Source organism: Natator depressus, chromosome 2, assembly GCF_965152275.1.
Source record: "Natator depressus isolate rNatDep1 chromosome 2, rNatDep2.hap1, whole genome shotgun sequence".
NCBI lineage: Eukaryota > Metazoa > Chordata > Testudines > Cheloniidae > Natator > Natator depressus.
In genome coordinates, this window is record NC_134235.1 from 216,086,802 (window position 1) to 216,103,727 (window position 16,926).

Sequence of the window (16,926 nt, forward strand, 5' to 3'; positions counted from 1 at the left end):
GCAGAAATGTCTAACTCTGCACAGATATACATAGAAAAAACACCACCTGGAACAGGTTTTTCTTTTTGAGGCCCCCCCTCAACATATTATAAAAACTGTATGGCCCATGTGTGCCACAACTGTTTTTTCTGCATATAAAAGCCAGGGCCAGCATTAGGGGGTAGCAAATAGGGCAATTGCCGGGGGCCCCCCACAAAGCTACATTGCTCAGGCTTCAACTTCAACCCCAAGTGATAGGGCTCAGGGCCTTGGGCTTCAAATCCACGTGGTGGGGCTTTGGCTTTCCACTCTGGGCCCCAGCAAGTCTAACGTTGGCCCTGCTTGGTGGACCCCCAGAGGGCCCTGGTTGAGAACCACTGATCTAGAAGGCAACAAAGGTTAGTTCTTCTAGACTCCTGTGAAAATTTGTAGCAGGACCTGATGCATGTAAATGCATTAACAAAAGCCTAAGGTATCTGTTTACATAGCAGTTGTATGAGCATTCTGCAATTCTTGGAAGTCACATGTCCCCAGTGCCTAGCCAGTGTCCTGTGATTAAAACGCTGAGTACCGCTGGCCCGAAAGGATTAACCACGTTGCTCCAGAATAAGTTTATTGGCAATATTGGTGTCATACTCAGGAACTACAATTGTCAGCCTGTTAGTGTTACCATGACAAGTATCAACAACCGACTGTACATGAAATATTGTTAAAGTGCCTAGAAATAATAGGCATTTTAAAAAAATCATTCCATCCATTCAAACAAACATTTATAGATCTTACGTCTTTAGTATTTGAATGGTAATGTAGCCTCTACAGCAGCACAGAGACAATGCAGTGCTCTCATTATGCACATGCTTTAGGATCATTTATTTTAATGCTTTCAAATAAATATGTTCCATGCAGCACACCGCAATAAATAAGGAGCAGCAACTTTTGTATAGTACATCCATTCATAATGTAAGTCACCATGTGAAACACCACATCTAAAGTCTTGGGCCCAGTCCCATATCATGAAGCACACCACATCTGCACATAATCATATCTGGCTTCATATGGATTTAATAGGACTTTGCCAGAAGTGCATGTGAGCACAAGTTTAACCATGGTTTCTAGCTATTAAATACAGCTACTAAGTAGTTAAAAGGCAACAGCTAAACCCATAAAGGTTTGATTTGTCTTTTCTTTCTTACGTTTCAGACAGAAATATAAAGTATGGAACTGCTCTGGAGATTCTCAGCCTTGCGTAAAGCGCAGTGTGATTAACATGGAGCTCTCTAAGCAATGCTGACAGGGACACTGGCATCAAAAGCCACAGTGATACTGATTTGACACCAAAAACTGGCATACTCAACAGGGGATAGATACTCCACTACACAAACAGTGGAAACCTCCTTTTCTCTAGGCAGACAATTCCACAGTCCCTTCTTCTTCGCTGTCCGCTCTGTTGGCACGGATTTCAACCAGTGTCCGAGCAAAACGGGTCCATTCGTCATTGTGTGGAACAGCGAGCTGGAAAATAAATGAAATAAAAAGGTGAAGTGGGTATGCACAAAGAGAGAATACTTTGCAGTGCAAAGATAATATTGCGGGCCTGACTCACGTATAATTCCTCCTAGAGTCAATGTGAGTTTTGCGTGATTAAGGACTGCAGCATGGGGCCCTCGCAAAAGAACTCTGTGGTTTACTTCTGCAGTTGTAAAGCAATGACATGGTTTCAGGACAAATTTATCATCTCCCTCTTTAGAATCAGTTGGAAATAATTGCTGCATTTAAAGCCCATTTCTCCAGTCCTTACCTGAGTAAAGCTCTAACTGACGTCAATGAATGTGTTTTCTGAGTAAAGACTGCAAAATTTGGCCCTATGTTAGTATATTTGATATTTTTCAAGACAACACAAGGCCCTGATCCTGCAAATGTTTACACACATGCTTAATTTTACAAAGGTGAGTCATTCAAAGAAGTCAATGAGACTATTCCTGAGTATAATTATTTGCAAGATTGGGGCCAAGGGCCCAGATTTGTAAAGGTAATTAGGTGAAATCAATGGGAGTTAGACCCCTAAATACCTTCAAAAATGTAGTCCTACGTGCATATGATAACACAATCTTTAGGTAAAGAATTACACTGTTCTAAAGTTCATTAATGCTTCCAGTATCAATCTAAATAAATTATGCTTACTTTAGTTGCCCTCCTCAATGTTAAATAAGTTACAATAAGAAACACATTCTCATAGAAATGTTAAACTGCTCAAGCAGACCAAGTAAATATTGCTTTACTGATCTGATTGAACTTCCAGACAGAATGTTTTAGTGATATGGCAAAATAATGCTGTAGTCCTTTCCAGTTCGATCCAGCATCGCCGTTCTCGAGCGAGAACGCAAAATGGGATTGATATAATCATGGAAAAATTCAAACTTCCTGAACATACATTTTTATTGACTCAAATAAAAGAAAATGGCAACAAGCATCTAAATTAACCATGCATGTATTTGCTGCTGTCTTAAAGCTTGTGATCTTTCCCTGGAAGGTAGTATGAAAAAGGAACTGTTTACAGACATTATGCAGCTTTTGGTACTGAAAAAGGAACTGTTTAAAGACATGAAACAGTATGGTACACTAGGTTGGCTGTTAGTAACTCAGTTTTATTATATGCTATTTTATGCGCATTACATGAGGAACGCTTCGCAGACTAAGAAAGAAAATAACTGATCCAGTCTAGAGTGTCCAATATGCAATTGATATAGGCTCAATTGAAAGCTTACTACTTTTTTTTTTTTTTTTTTTTAAAGTAACAAATATTATTCACACTTAAGGTAGATTTTACTCGTTTAGAAACAATAGATTGCAGAACTGTAACAGGCATTTTTTGGATGACAAACAGCTTAACTGGTCTCTCGATGTCCACAGGCAACTATCAATATCAATGGAAGCTGAGAAAAAAAGTATATTGTCTGTACTAATGTTCAAGGCCCCAGTTGTGCAAGCATGTGAGTAGGAGTCCCATGTGGCCGACCTTCACAGGCAAAGTAAATCACCTACGTAGTGTGTGCAGGGTGAAGCCTTACTGCCTGATCCAAATCTCACTGGAGTCAATGAGGGTCTTTCCAGCTACTTCAGCTTTGGATCTGTCTCTCAGTCAGGAGGCAATTAAACAATGAATATTTGGAAAAACATGCTGACGTTTAAAAACATCCATGTATAGCATGTATTCAAACCACTCAGCTACAGTATGAAAAGTGAGCTTACAACTGTAATTATTTTTCTAAGTATTTTGATTTTTGGACTTTGGTTAAATATTTATTTCGTTTACTGCCAAAGACTGCAGTCTTTCTAGGACAGCTCTCTCAGCTGGTGATAATACTGAATGATATATCATTGTGCCTTTGCTCACAATCTGGTTTTGCTACTTTTAACCCTGAATTTCTAATATCCATTTTTTGCATATTTTCTCCTTGATTTTAGTAATTATGAAAGCACTCAGGAATTGAGTCCAACACGCAAGGCGCAAGAAGCCTGAATTAGCTGTTTGAAAACATATACAGAAATGGATCTATTCTTTTTATTTGAAAGACAGATCTGCCCTCTTTCAACATACAGTATATGATTGCAGGAAATAAAAATCAAAGCTAAGGAGGCAAGTATGCAAAAACATCAGCTCTGAAAGCTTGATCATGATTACACACCCATGCAAGAGATGATTTTACAAGCTAAGTTGCAAGACGTGCCCACGGATATAAGATCAGAGTAGGGCCCTAGAGGCTAACACAGCTGCAGTGTTACTCTGATCAGCTGTTAAAAGCTTTACCACTGAACCCACTGATGCTTCTTTCATAAAGGGTTTCATCTTCTTGCAGAGCAGAATAGTGTAATTTTATTAACATGTTGCATCAAAATACAAAAAGAGCCAAATACCTACTAAAACTAACACATTCAATAATGAAATAGGGGCAATTCTGTCCCTATGTTTTTTTCTTTCTGAGTAACAGCTGCATTGCAACTTAACTGTGACCAAGCTAAAGAGCATTATTTTGTACAATACAGATCAGGAAGTGAATTGGTAAAATTACATTGGAAAAGAAATAAAGACAATAATGAATTTTAATACAAAATTATACATTCGTAGAGTGTAAGGCCAGACCATCATCATCTACACTGTCCTCCTGCAGAACATAGGCCGTAGAATAAATAAATGCCAGGCTGTCAAAACAACTTTGGTACTGATCCTGCAAATTCTCACTACTCATAGATGTAAGCACCACCTTAAGCAGAAAGTGTTTACAGGGTCAGTCTCTTATTTTTGAAAAATCACCTCTTCCCAAAAACCAAACCAAACCAAACGGAGTGAAGTACATGCATTTACCATACAAAAGTAAATAAAAGAAAAGTTGGTGGAACCAGCCAGATGTACACATACCATAAATGAGAATAATGATACATGAGCTTATTACTGCAACTTTTGTCCTTCATCTCACTCCACTTATTGCTTGTTCAATTCATTTACAGAGTTATGTCTAACGTTAGGGCCCAATTCTGCAAATACAACTGTTTTCAGGTTAATGGCCTTACAGTGGAAAGGGACAGCAGTAGGGAAAGGGATTGAAATCCTAGCCCTATTGAAATGAATGGCAACATTTCCATTGACTTCAGTGGAGCCAGAATTACACTCCTTGTCTTTGGATTTGTTCTATACAGTGCCTGCCACAATGTTGGGTGCTGTATAAACAAATAACTACTGTACAATGATTAAAAATAAAAGATCTGCAAAACCAACATTAGACTTGGAAAAATATGCATACAACACCCATAAATATCCATTCACATTTTTACATGAATTTGTTTGGGCCATGCACATACCCCCTTTCCAGTCATTTTCCACAAAAGTTCCAACAATCTCTCTCTCTCACACACACACACACACACACACGTTAGGTGAGAGAAGCAATACCGTGTGGCTTATGTGATCAGTTACTAGAGATGGCCAACTTTTTAAAAAGTTTCTGTGAAAAGCTATAGGATTTTTATAATTGAATATTTCACAATTGTTGCTATTTTATTGTTGCCCTCCACTTACAACAAAGCAACACCACAAGAATGTTCAAATATTCATGTGTATTACACACAGTAAATTTTTTTCCAAAAATGCTAGTGTCTGAGTATGTTTGGATAATAAAAATATTAGCATAAATTGCCATCAGCTTATGGCTATTTTGTGAGCAGAAAAAGAAAGTGAATGGTATCTATCTAGGTTCTTAGCCCCTTCATGATGATAAACTAAGCACCTCCTATGAGCACTTAACTAAATTTTTTACTTCACTCTAGCCTAGCTACAATAATGTTATATTTATAAATGGTCAGATAGCAATACTAATAACAGAAGTTGGTATTTACAAATGAGTGTGAAGGATTTAGCCATACACTGCCCATTAAAGTATTGAACGATAGGTAGCTAAATCACCTGCATAGCTTTGAAAAATCTCGACCAGAGACTTTAGGCCTTGGTCCTACAAACTCTTAGGCATACGTCTAACATTATGTACACAGATAATGAGACTGCTCATGTATGCGAAGTTACACATGTGCTTACTTGTTCGCAGGACTGAAGCCTTAGATAGTATGATGGGGCTGAATTTGGGATTAAATTTTGCTTTTGGGTGCAGGCATTCAACTAGGAGGTCATACTTGGCCCTTTCTCTTTTTTCTCAAACTACAAGTTTCTTGCTACGTGTAGCATGCATCTTTCAGCATCACAAAAACCATTTTGTTTCTAAATGAAACACTGATGAAAAATACTCTTTGTTTCTGCTTCTGTAACCTAAATAAACCTACATTATTTTTAGCCTATTGAAACCCAGCCCTGCTTGACTGATACATACCTATGTATCAAATGGACCATAAAGATTCCAACCGGTTTCTATCTGATGTTTAGCAACTGAGTTGTGTGCCTCAAACTTTAGGGATTATTTTTTCCCACCAGCTCTACCACTGTGATTTCAGATAAACAGGTTTAAGTTAAATTGCATCTTTGATTCAGCAAGAAAACATGGATTGGTGGGATGGTTTCATACACTGAATGGTGGTAGATTATGGATTCTGACCACTTCTGCAAAAAACAAAAAAAACAAAAAAACCCCAACCAATTTCCAAAAGCAAAGGCTCTTCAGGACAACATCTTACAACTCCTTACTCTCCAAAACCCAATTTAAAGTAAAGCTAGTTCAGCTGCAAAAAATTATTCCTGCTGTGAGGTGCATGCAGTACCTTATTAGCGGCAGCCCCATGTAATATGGAGTCACTAGGGATGTGGATAGGTAATTTCAGAACACTATGAGCCAAATTCACTCTATTGTGGAGTTGTGCCAGCATAAATATGGCTCTGCCTGTACTTGGGAAGATTTTACTCTCACAATCTCAGTCAGTTTGTGCCAGCATTAACCCTATATCCCCCTATGTCACTCTAATCAAAGAAAATCTGTATCCACGTGTCTCAGGCCTCAGTCAGCATGGCGGTATGGTGTAAACTGGAGCAGAATTTAAGACAAGAACGAATAATATGGCACCACCAAGGTAGCATGGCTCAGACTGAAGGCAAAGATATGGCATTCCTTTCCCTTCTCTGACATGCCGCAACCTCTTTTGATTTCTTTGGAAACTTAATCCTCTACTGACAGTAAATGTGACTGGCTAGAGGTGCCAACACAGATAGTATATGATCCTTGGCTTTGCAAAATTTCTGACATTTCTGTTAAACATTCTGTTAAAAATAACACGATAATTACCTCAGGCGGAAAGATAGTCTCTTGTGACTTTGGTCTCCCAGCACAAACAAATGCTTCAGATGTGACTTCCTAGTAGGTGAATTGTCTGTGCACATTCTGGTAAGAAGCAATGGAGCACCTTACGTGCTGGGCTAATTCTCGCATGCCGGTTCTTCGTAGGCAGGAGAATGGAAACTGCAAGTATCCACCTGCAGAGTTGCTTTAATTCTTTCATCCAAGGCTAGGGTTTCCCCATCACCATGTGTGGATGACCTCACAGCTTCCACCTCCTAAACATGAAGGCTCCCCAAGATGTCCCAAAACCAAGCTGTGTTCATGCAGAGTTGTGTCCTGCACTACAAGGAACTCCCTTGATGATCGATGTGAGGTTTCAGGTACAGCAGAGGCAGAGAAAACCATAGCGGGGGAAAAAAATCAGCCCCAATTCCTGCACACCTTGGAACCTGTGCCACCTTGCCCAGGGTTTTCAGGGGTGTAGGATGGAAACCTGGCAACTCCTTCCCCCTTCACTTAGCCATGGAATCTGAACACTGAGGAGTCCCTATGGAGGGTCAGGTAGGAGCATGCCATGCAGGCAGCACTTCCAGCTTTCTCACCCCTACCCTGGAGCAATGGGAACAAGCTCCCTTCCTTTTTTCAGGGGGGCATGGAGGCCTGCGTTTGCTAGTTACATTTATTTTAAATGATTAAATCTCATGCTTAAATCTATGCCCTGCCCAGCTGTGACACTAGCCGTTCGCCGGCTAAGCTAAGAGTCAAACTGCCTGTGTTGTGGACTGCCTGTGTTCATGGACAGTGAGCTTGTGCACAGTTCGCTATGGTGCTGAACTGCTCCAGGATGTCTCTGACAGGAGAATTTAGCCCTCCTGAATACATTTCTCCCATTGGAGCAAGACACTACATGGGTCTCTCCAGTGTCTGTACAAGCATCCCCTGCATATAGGTGTAAAACCAGAATCATAAAAGGATCATTTCCCTCCACAATATATAAGCTATTTTCTGTATGTGCGGAATATAATTGGTTATTTGATGTCTTTTGCACATAACGGGACAGATTCTGATCTCAGTTACACGGTAGGAACGCAGAAACTTTCACCATGTCATGGAGATCAGAAACTGGCCTATATTTTAAAATATTTTAAAGTATCATTTATGAGTTGTGGTTGGGTTTTTATTGGCGTCTTTCCATGCTTCTCTGCCTTTCTTCCTACAAGAGCTCTCTTTACAAAAATCTCAGATCCAACAAGGACTAAAACTATACTGAAATTCACAATTCAGTTTTCTCATTTCTAAACCACTTCAGACCAAATTATGCTTGGCTTGAAAAGGACTGGTTAAAACATTTTGAAGAGTGGCTAATTAAGACATGAAAAGTATTCACGTTCGGTTTAGTTTGATTTGTCAAATACAATAAGTATGGTAAGATAGTTATAATGACTAAGACGGTATGCTTCAGAATAAATACTTTGTGTGATTTATCAGCATCATTATAATCTTTCAATTTGATGGAGTCATTTAAAAAAAACCCTCTAACCACAAGAGAATATTACTTTGTTTATTCTACACAGAATGCTATCCATATTATCATATAAAATGAAGTGCTGTATTGAAAAGAAATTCATTGTAAACACTTTGTGAATAGGGTTCCACATGAGAAAATGTATTAAATGACTGAGAAAAATATTCTTAAGATGATAAAGTGTAAATATTACACAGAGTGTTCTAGTTAGATACCTTTTTTCTAATTGTTGTTCCAATCCTGCATTCTGTGTGAAGTGTAGCATTTTCAGATCAGGCCCGTAAGTTTACACATAAAAAATCCAAACAGTTATAATTCACCTAAGGCATCCACTCCAATCCAAATTCAGTGAATAAGTATTTTATCACTAATTTCAATGCTGCACGTCAAAGCAAAAATAATATCTACATATACAAACATTTCTATGCACACACCCATTTTGGGCCTGAGCTTGCCCTACTGAACTCAGTTGCAAAATGCCTTTGATATTTTTCTCAAGCATATATACACATGTGTGTGTTTGAAAAGGGTCTATATTTTTCCAGTCCACTCCCTTTGATTTTTTTTTCAAATCAATTATAAAATATGATTGAAAAATGTCTATATTTTTCCAGACGACTCCCTATGCCACACACATGGATGGAAACAAAGTGGGAGGTAATACGCAGTGAAATGGCCACCAATGTAACCAAGGGCACCTTTTTTCACATAACTACAGTACCACTGTATTTAACTCTTGGGAGAACCTAGCATCACTGTTAACAATGGATGAAACCACTGGTAAGAACTCAAAGCCAGCATACTGCATGCAGATGATTTTAATAAGATATAGTGTTTAGACCACAAAGGATACACTCCAGTGTAGCTCTGTATATATTTGCTTACTTAACTGAAGGACTGAAATACCATAAGCAGCCTAAATACTGCATTTATTCTACGCACAGCAGTCAGTCCAGTGTCACAGACACAGTATACACCAGCCTTCTGTGAAGTTCATTACTTAGCCCTCATCTAGATTAACGTCTGCTATGAGTTACTTCCAGCAGGATCTGATTTAACTAGTGCTATACTAGTAAAAAAAGGATTAAAGATTAGATTACACAACCAAAATACTTAACCTCTATCTTCCAACAGAAATAGAATATAACTTATGTGAAGTTTGATTTTCTTTCTGTAAGACAGAAGTAATAGCTTTTAAGTTATTATTTGATTGTACATTTTGTTCTTGATATAAAACACAACTTTAAAAAGAATTACAGTGTTTGCGTGAAGACAATGATCAAAACAATTTCTTTCTTTCTTTCTCTCTTTCTGTAATGGGTTTGAACTTAAACTGAACATTTAAATATTGATTGCTTAAACTTAAACTCCTCAGTCTGATACACAGCTCTGTTGGAGCAACACTAACATCCAGAAAATACTCAAACATTGGCCGTGAACTATACATATGTTACACACAAACAACTATGTTAAAAGAGCATTAAAGTTGCAAAGCCAAGCACTTGAAAGGTAGGAAATGCCAGTATTACGATTGCCCCCTTGTGTATATGAACTATGCTATGGTCTATAAATACATTACACCACATTCTATTTTCTCCACAGTACCTCTATCTTATTCAGTGCACAGGCTGGATGATGCTCACTGAATGAGCAGCTATTCAATGTCTTGCTAGCTCATCCCTGGTCGACGGGTGGCCCCAGGTCTTATTTACTTCACTCTATTCATATTACTGTGCTTAAAGGCTTTTCTGTGGCACTCAACATTTCAGTATCTCAGTGCTTCACAAATATTAATTTATTTTCACCGTCTCCATGAGGTGAGGTAATATCCCCATTTTACATACTGGGAAAGAGAAACCTAAAATGGGAGGCAGATTATTCCACATCTCTACTGCAGGATTCTTCAACTTTCCTCTGAAGCAAATGGTGCTGGCCACTGTTTGAGACAGTATATTGGGCTGGAGGGATCTCAGTCTCAACTAGAATGGCAATTCCTATATTAAGATCAAAACTGGCCATGAACTTTGTTTCAGAGTAGCAGCCGTGTTAGTCTGTATCCGCAAAAAGAACAGGAGTACTTGTGACACCTTAGAGACCAACAAATTTATTTGAGCATAAGCTTTCGTGAGCTACAGCTCACTTCATCGGATGCATGCTGTGGAAAATACAGTGGGGAGATTTTATATACACAGAGAACATGAAACAATGGGTGTTACCATACACACTGTAACGAGAGTGATCAGGTAAGGTGAGCTATTACCAGCAGGAACTTTGTGTACCCAATTTGACATGTCCAGCACCTGCTTTTTCAGAGTACTTAGCACTATATAGCACTTTCTATGTTTAAAGCACAGCTCCCATTGACTTCAGCTACAGTTGCGAGCAAAGGTGGAGGAAGGTTTATTGGGGCCCTAGGCACAAAGAACATTTGGCCCCTCCACAGTCTGAGGGCCTAGGGGTGCTGGAATCACAAGGGCCATGCCCACCCACTTTGTTACATGGGTATAGGGGCCTCTGGCAGGCACAGACCGGCAGGGGCTGCACTTCACAGCGGGCTGATCAGCTCCCCTGCTGTGAAGTGCAGCCCCTGCTAGTAGTGCCAGCCTCTTCCTAGTGAGGGGCTGAGGTGGGCCCTTTCCCCTGCTCCTCCTCTTCCCCGCAAGGCCCCGTCCCCTCACCAGGCCAGAGCCGGGCAGTGGTAAGAGCCACCCAGGGAACCCCGGCCACTGTGTGGTGCCCCCATACCCTCCATCTGCCCCCTCCACTTCTACACAGGTTCTGGCGCTCCTGTGGGGACCCCCAAATAGGCTGTGGGCCCATGCATTAATCCACCACTGGCTTTTAGCACTGAGGACTTCTGCAAATCAGACACCAGGGTCTCAAGTCAGGCACCCTGAAAACAAGGGACACGCGATTAGTGACCACCTGTGAAAAGTTTGGTTTAAATGACTTGCCTAGCTTCAGACAGGAATGATGCTGCAGAAGCAAGGCTGGAACCCAGTTCTCTACCATAGTATTCAAATGCCTTAACCATGAGCCCATCCTTTGTTCTTGGGCAGCTTCTTGCCTCATTCACTGCATACCTGCCAACTTCTGAAACAAATGAGGCAGGGGTCCCACAGAAAATAGCCTGCATCACTACACAACCCTGATTCATCCTCAGTCCACGTCCCACAGGAGTCCTGGGAAGAAACAGTATGGGATCATGTAATCAAATTTCAAGGGATTTTCTTCCAAAGGTGTGTTTTTCCACAAAAGCAGCAAAAGACCCAGCCCTGATGACAGGCCAACAATTTGCTAAATTGTCCCCTGCTGAATTAGCGTCCCTTACTGCATGGCTGTTCTAAAGCAGGGAGACACTCAAGCTTTTCAACAAAACAGCTGTTAATTTTGCCCATGTTAAAAAAACAAAACAAAACAAAAAAAAACCTTATGTTCTTTTCCCTATTCTCAAGCTTGGCGGAACTGTCTTTCCAAAAAAGTTTAGCCTGAAGCAGATGCCAAGCACGGAAAGTTTCAGTCTGAATAATTGGTAAAGTTATAAGCAAAGAGAAGAGTCGGGCAACACTAGCTACAGCCAGCACCACCAGCTGCACCTAAAATAGCAGCTTTGGTTCAAAGTCTGCCATACACACTTACAAAGACCTTACATCCAGGGTCTCAAACAAATTCACTTCCAAGCTGTAGTTTAAAACAGAATCTCTTCTGTTATTTTTAAGTGACATGATGAACACACTGACATCCTGCATTAGTGTTGTGCTATGGAGAAAAGGGTTGAACAGCCACAAGGAGATAGGCTGATAGGTAGGAATGTTCTCTTGGGTCTTTTTTTTTTTTTTTTTAAATCTCAGGAGTGTCTTATAATCTCCTGATTTTTGAATTAAAAACAACATGGACATGAACAATCTCAATGAGGTCAGTGGGCCTAGTCACGTGAGTAAAGGAGCAGGTCAATTATGCCTACAGGAATGGGCTCCCAGCATGTGCATTGCTTGGTTTAATTTTGCAGGGGAAGGGTGTGCAAAGTGCGGTCAGCATTCAACAGAAGGCAATCCCCCTTACTGAGCCCACCAAGCATATGTGTAAAGGGGGCTCTGACATGCAAAAGATGGAGGATAAGGCTTGCAGGTTGACCCAAGTGAAACTGTGGGGCTTTCACCATCCATTTCATGGCTATTTTCTCCTACCTGCACTTGCTTCCACTGAAACCTATGAAGTCTTCAATGGGAGTGGGAGAATGCTCAGTGTTTACTAGGCCGCTCCCCCCTAAACAGACACACACAAAGAATCTAATATGAGGCTACTTTAATTAAATGTAATGGCCAGTCACTAAGTATGTGTGTAAGAGGGACAACATCACAGCTCTGCCAGGCTCCACAGAAGCTACCCATGTTGCCTCCACAGTAAGGCTGTCCTGGGGAGCAAGGGTTTCCAAGTTATTTATTATTAACAGATTCTACAGCACTATAAACGTATTGGGTGCTTCACAACCCAAGTGAAACACTCTCCCCCACCCCAACGTCATCTGTCTCCTATAAGATTCCCAGCTCCAGTTCAATTTCCATTTTTCAGTGTTGCCAACTGCTGCAATTTTAGTGCAAGACTCAGGATATTTAATGTTTTTTCTTAAAGTTCCAAATCCTGGAGCCATGTGACTCTCAGCATTCACTTAAAGCTCATTAGAATCTCAGCATTCATTTAAAAAAGGATGTTTCTAATCCTCAAGGTTGCAGAGAAAAGCTTGAAAAATGTGAATCCAAAGGGCTCAAAACCAGAAACCAAATAAAACCCCAACACCTATTATTTTTTAAAATCTCATGATTTTGGGGGAGAGAGGGCCGACGTGATTTTTGAATGCTTGGAGTCAGCCATTCTGGAGATTCAACTCAATGGGCCACTGAGCATATAACTATCCCCCTCTGTGTCAACAGGGGCAGCAGCAATGGAAAGAGGATTTGCCTCTGGGGTTCTACCAGAGGAGAGCAGCTTGAAATTCAGGCCAGGGCCACCTAGAAAAAGAAATGAATTACGCATCTACTGGTTGGCCTGACCCCATCCCATTCCGGGCCAGCGCTGTCCTTCCATGCTATCCAGCCTCCGGGCACATTAATTGTGAGCGTAATTAACCACTGGAACAACTTACCCAAAGGTTCTGGGGGATTCTCCATCACTGGCAATTTTGAAACCAAGAATGGATGTTTTTCTAACTGCTCCATCTTAAACAAGAATTATTTTGGAGAAGTTCTACGGCCTCCATTATGCAAGTGGTCAGACTAGATGGTCACAGCGGTCCCTTATAGCCTATGAATATATGGCTCAGTCTAGGGTTCCTAGTTGAACAGGGATTGTGGAGACTTTTTCCACTACTATTCAGCTTTCAGTGGACTCTCACCTGGCAGGGGCCTGCAAGTGAGTTCTACTAACACAAACAAACCCTGCCTACTAGGCGTACAGTACTTTTGGTTTGCATAAGAACTGCTGCCATTACCTAGATTTCATTTCTTTGAAAGCATCAATGTGAAGTAGCTGATTTTTGTTTTAAAGTCACACTGCTGTCCTTCAAAGTACACGGTATAGACACCAAGCACACACCAATACAATACAACCTGTGATGCTGGCAGTCCAAGTGCCAGCACATGCCAAGGCCTTGGGCCTTACTGAACATTGACAAATGCATAGCTGGAAACCAGTCTGGCTCACCTGTGCGTTAGTACTGTTGAAATAAATATTAGCGTTATAAGAATGTATTTAGTGTTGAGATCTTATAGGATGCTTGTAGGATGCTGCATGTATTAATCTTACTTATAATACCTGTATCACATGTTATAAGGTAATGTTTGAATGTTTGTTCTGTAACTATAAAAAGGTTTGTCAAGTTTGTAATTTCCTCACAGTCAGGGAGAAGTATTACCAAGTGCTAGTTTACCATAAGAGGTGTTATCTCCTCCCCAACAGAAGGTCTATCGACATCAGACAAGCCATTCTGGACAAACAACTCTGTTGATTGCTCCCCCACACACACCCACACCCTGAAGAGGTTTCAGAGTAGTAGCCGTGTTAGTCTGTATTCGCAAAAAGAAAAGGAGGACTTGTGGCACCTTAGAGACTAACAAATTTATTTGAGCATAAGCTTTTGTGAGCTAGAGCTCACTTCACGAAAGCTTATGCTCAAATAAATTTGTTAGTCTCTCAGATGCCACAAGTACCCTGAAGAGGGTATGTGCACAAGCCTGTGTCCCATCTCAGCTTGAATTTTGGGAGAAGGGCATAAAAATTCCTGTTAAGGAGAAATTGGTATCTTTATGCTGTTTGGACAAAGGTTCCTAAACATAAGCAAGAGAAACCCAAGCTGCTTGGCTTGGGTTGGCCCTAAAATACATAAAAGCTTGCTTATTAGAGAAGCTTCTATTACCTTTAGAATTCAAGATAGCGCTTCATTTGTGTGTGTATGTTTACCTGCTTTAACCTTATAAACAACTCTCATTTCTTTTTCCTAATTACTAAACCTTTAGTGAGTTTGTTACAGGATTGGCTACAAGTGTTGTCTTTGCTTTGAGATCTGAGTACAATTGACCTGGGGTAAGTGACTCGTCTTTTGGTACTGGGAGTAACCTCGTTGTTGTTAGTTTTGGGGTAAGGAACCATCTATCATAAAGTCCAGCTTGCCTGGGTGGCAAGATAGACCGGAATCCCAAGGGGACTGTCTGTGACTTCATGGTAAGACTGCTATAGTGCTTTAGGAGTTCACACTTGTTACTGGGTTGATGAAATCTAAGTATAGAACATACAAACAGTTTGGAGTTTTTGCCCTGCTTCTTGACAGTCTTCCCTGAGGTTGGCATTCACGGTTGTGAGCCACTCCAGACAGTGTGACACAACTTATCAGACAGAAAAATTAAACTTCAGATGTGCAACCGTAGCTGTTAGGTAGCATATGTTAAGGGTCCAAGTGTCTCTGCATCCTCAGCTGTGGTTTTTAGGCTAAGTGGCTCTTTTTCTAAATCATGAATTCAATAGCTTTGTACTATTAAATGCAACAATTTTGCAAACCATAACTAATTAATTAACACCATAATTAAGGACTTCCTCTGAACCCAAATTGCTGTTGAATGCGGCAGGTTGAAACCACAGAAGATTAATTATACAAACTAGCTCTTTTATCGGAAGGTTTATCTCCATGAAGCATTTATCCCCACAATGAGAGTGCATGAACGCACTGCACACATACTAACATATTTAAGTGAATTCAGCATGAAGTATTTTCCCTTGATACTCTGCATTACATACGAGCTATGCACATTTACCAGTCTTCTCATAAGCATTGGTGGGTTTTCCCAGTGGAACAACATTATATTAGGTTAAAACCTAACGTTTAAAATAGGGCTTATGTCTATACATTCACAATGGTTTTTACAATGGGGGTGGGGGGGGGAAGAATCTTCCTGTGAATTTTTTATTATTCCTGTACACTAATTGATTATTTTAAGGTGCAAGTTTTCACTGTCAGCATTCAGCTGCTCTGCTATATTTAATTCAAGCCACCCAGGGTCAGTGCTGAGGGACTGGGTGAGGCTGCCATTCTACCTCCTCTACTCAGGAAAGCCTGGGAGTGAATTATTTTTTCCACAGAGCCTCCCCACAGGATTTCAGGGCAGCCACAGGTGGGGAGCCACTACTGGGGCCTGAGCTAGTGCAAATACACAGAGCCTCCAGAGAAAGGGACATGTCAGGTTTGCAGCCAACCCCGCTGCCTTTTCTGCAAGGGGGCAAATCTTCTCCCCTACCCCTCGTCCCTGGGCTGGGTGATGTGGGAGGGTCTCTGTGACCTTGCTCTTCCTCCTGCAGGTTTTACCATGGGGGACAGGATGACCCCCTAGTCTATTTTCTCCTCTCCCACAGCATCTGAGCACCTACTAGCAGTGGAATAAGCTACATGATTAACATCTGTTATATGTAGTTTGTTTGCTCTCCCTCTCCACAGGGGAGGATCTGGGCCTTTGTGGGGAAAATAGGAAACATGAGGCTGTTTTAAATGTGACAATAACAAAAACACTTAGAGTTGAACCTTTTTTGCTTCTTTACCATATAGCAAAAGGACTAGGAGATGTTTTCTTGTTTCATATTAGAAATCCAAGTCTTGTCTCCTCTAGCAAACTCTCTGGAGACCTAGTGAAATGTTACATCTGGAGAACTAGTGACAAGTTACATCATAAGAGACTGAAAGCTGAGCAATTAAGAGTCAAAGGGCTTTTAAATCATACAGTTTAAAACCCGAATTTTTGGTTGTTTTTGTTAATGCCTCTAACTCGAATACCTAGCTAACATTTGAGAGAAAGGATATCTTTCTTAGAGATTCCAACTCCCTTCCTGCCAGTTAGGCATAAAGCTCACCTGAAACATTTCCTGAGACTCCCAAGGAGTCCTCCAGCAAAACCAGGGAAGGTAAGAATTAACATTCCTCATATTTATATGGTAAATAAGCAGAAAATATTGTTAGAAACCTCCATGCAGATTTCAAGTCTTTTCAAAGAAACAAAAACTGATATACAGGGGTGCTGGATCAATTTGTACAGTGGGGGTGCTGAGACTCATTTAGCCAATCTGTAAACCCTCTATACAATGGAAAACACTTTGAGCCAGGGGGTGCGG

At 40.7% G+C, this 16,926-nt stretch overlaps 1 protein-coding gene across 7 annotated transcripts in view; it reads right to left on the bottom strand.

Annotated features, from left to right (window-relative positions):
* Nucleotides 1–575: 575 nt before the first annotated feature.
* The window catches only part of DYNC1I1 (dynein cytoplasmic 1 intermediate chain 1), a 255,231-nt gene continuing 238,880 nt past the window's right edge, over nucleotides 576–16,926 (bottom strand). For all 7 annotated transcript variants that reach the window (XM_074945884.1, XM_074945881.1, XM_074945885.1 and 4 more), the window contains one exon: nucleotides 576–1,491. In XM_074945884.1, the coding sequence (XP_074801985.1) occupies nucleotides 1,381–1,491 (111 nt within the window). In that variant the 3' untranslated portion in view covers nucleotides 576–1,380. The remainder of the gene's footprint in view (nucleotides 1,492–16,926) is intronic.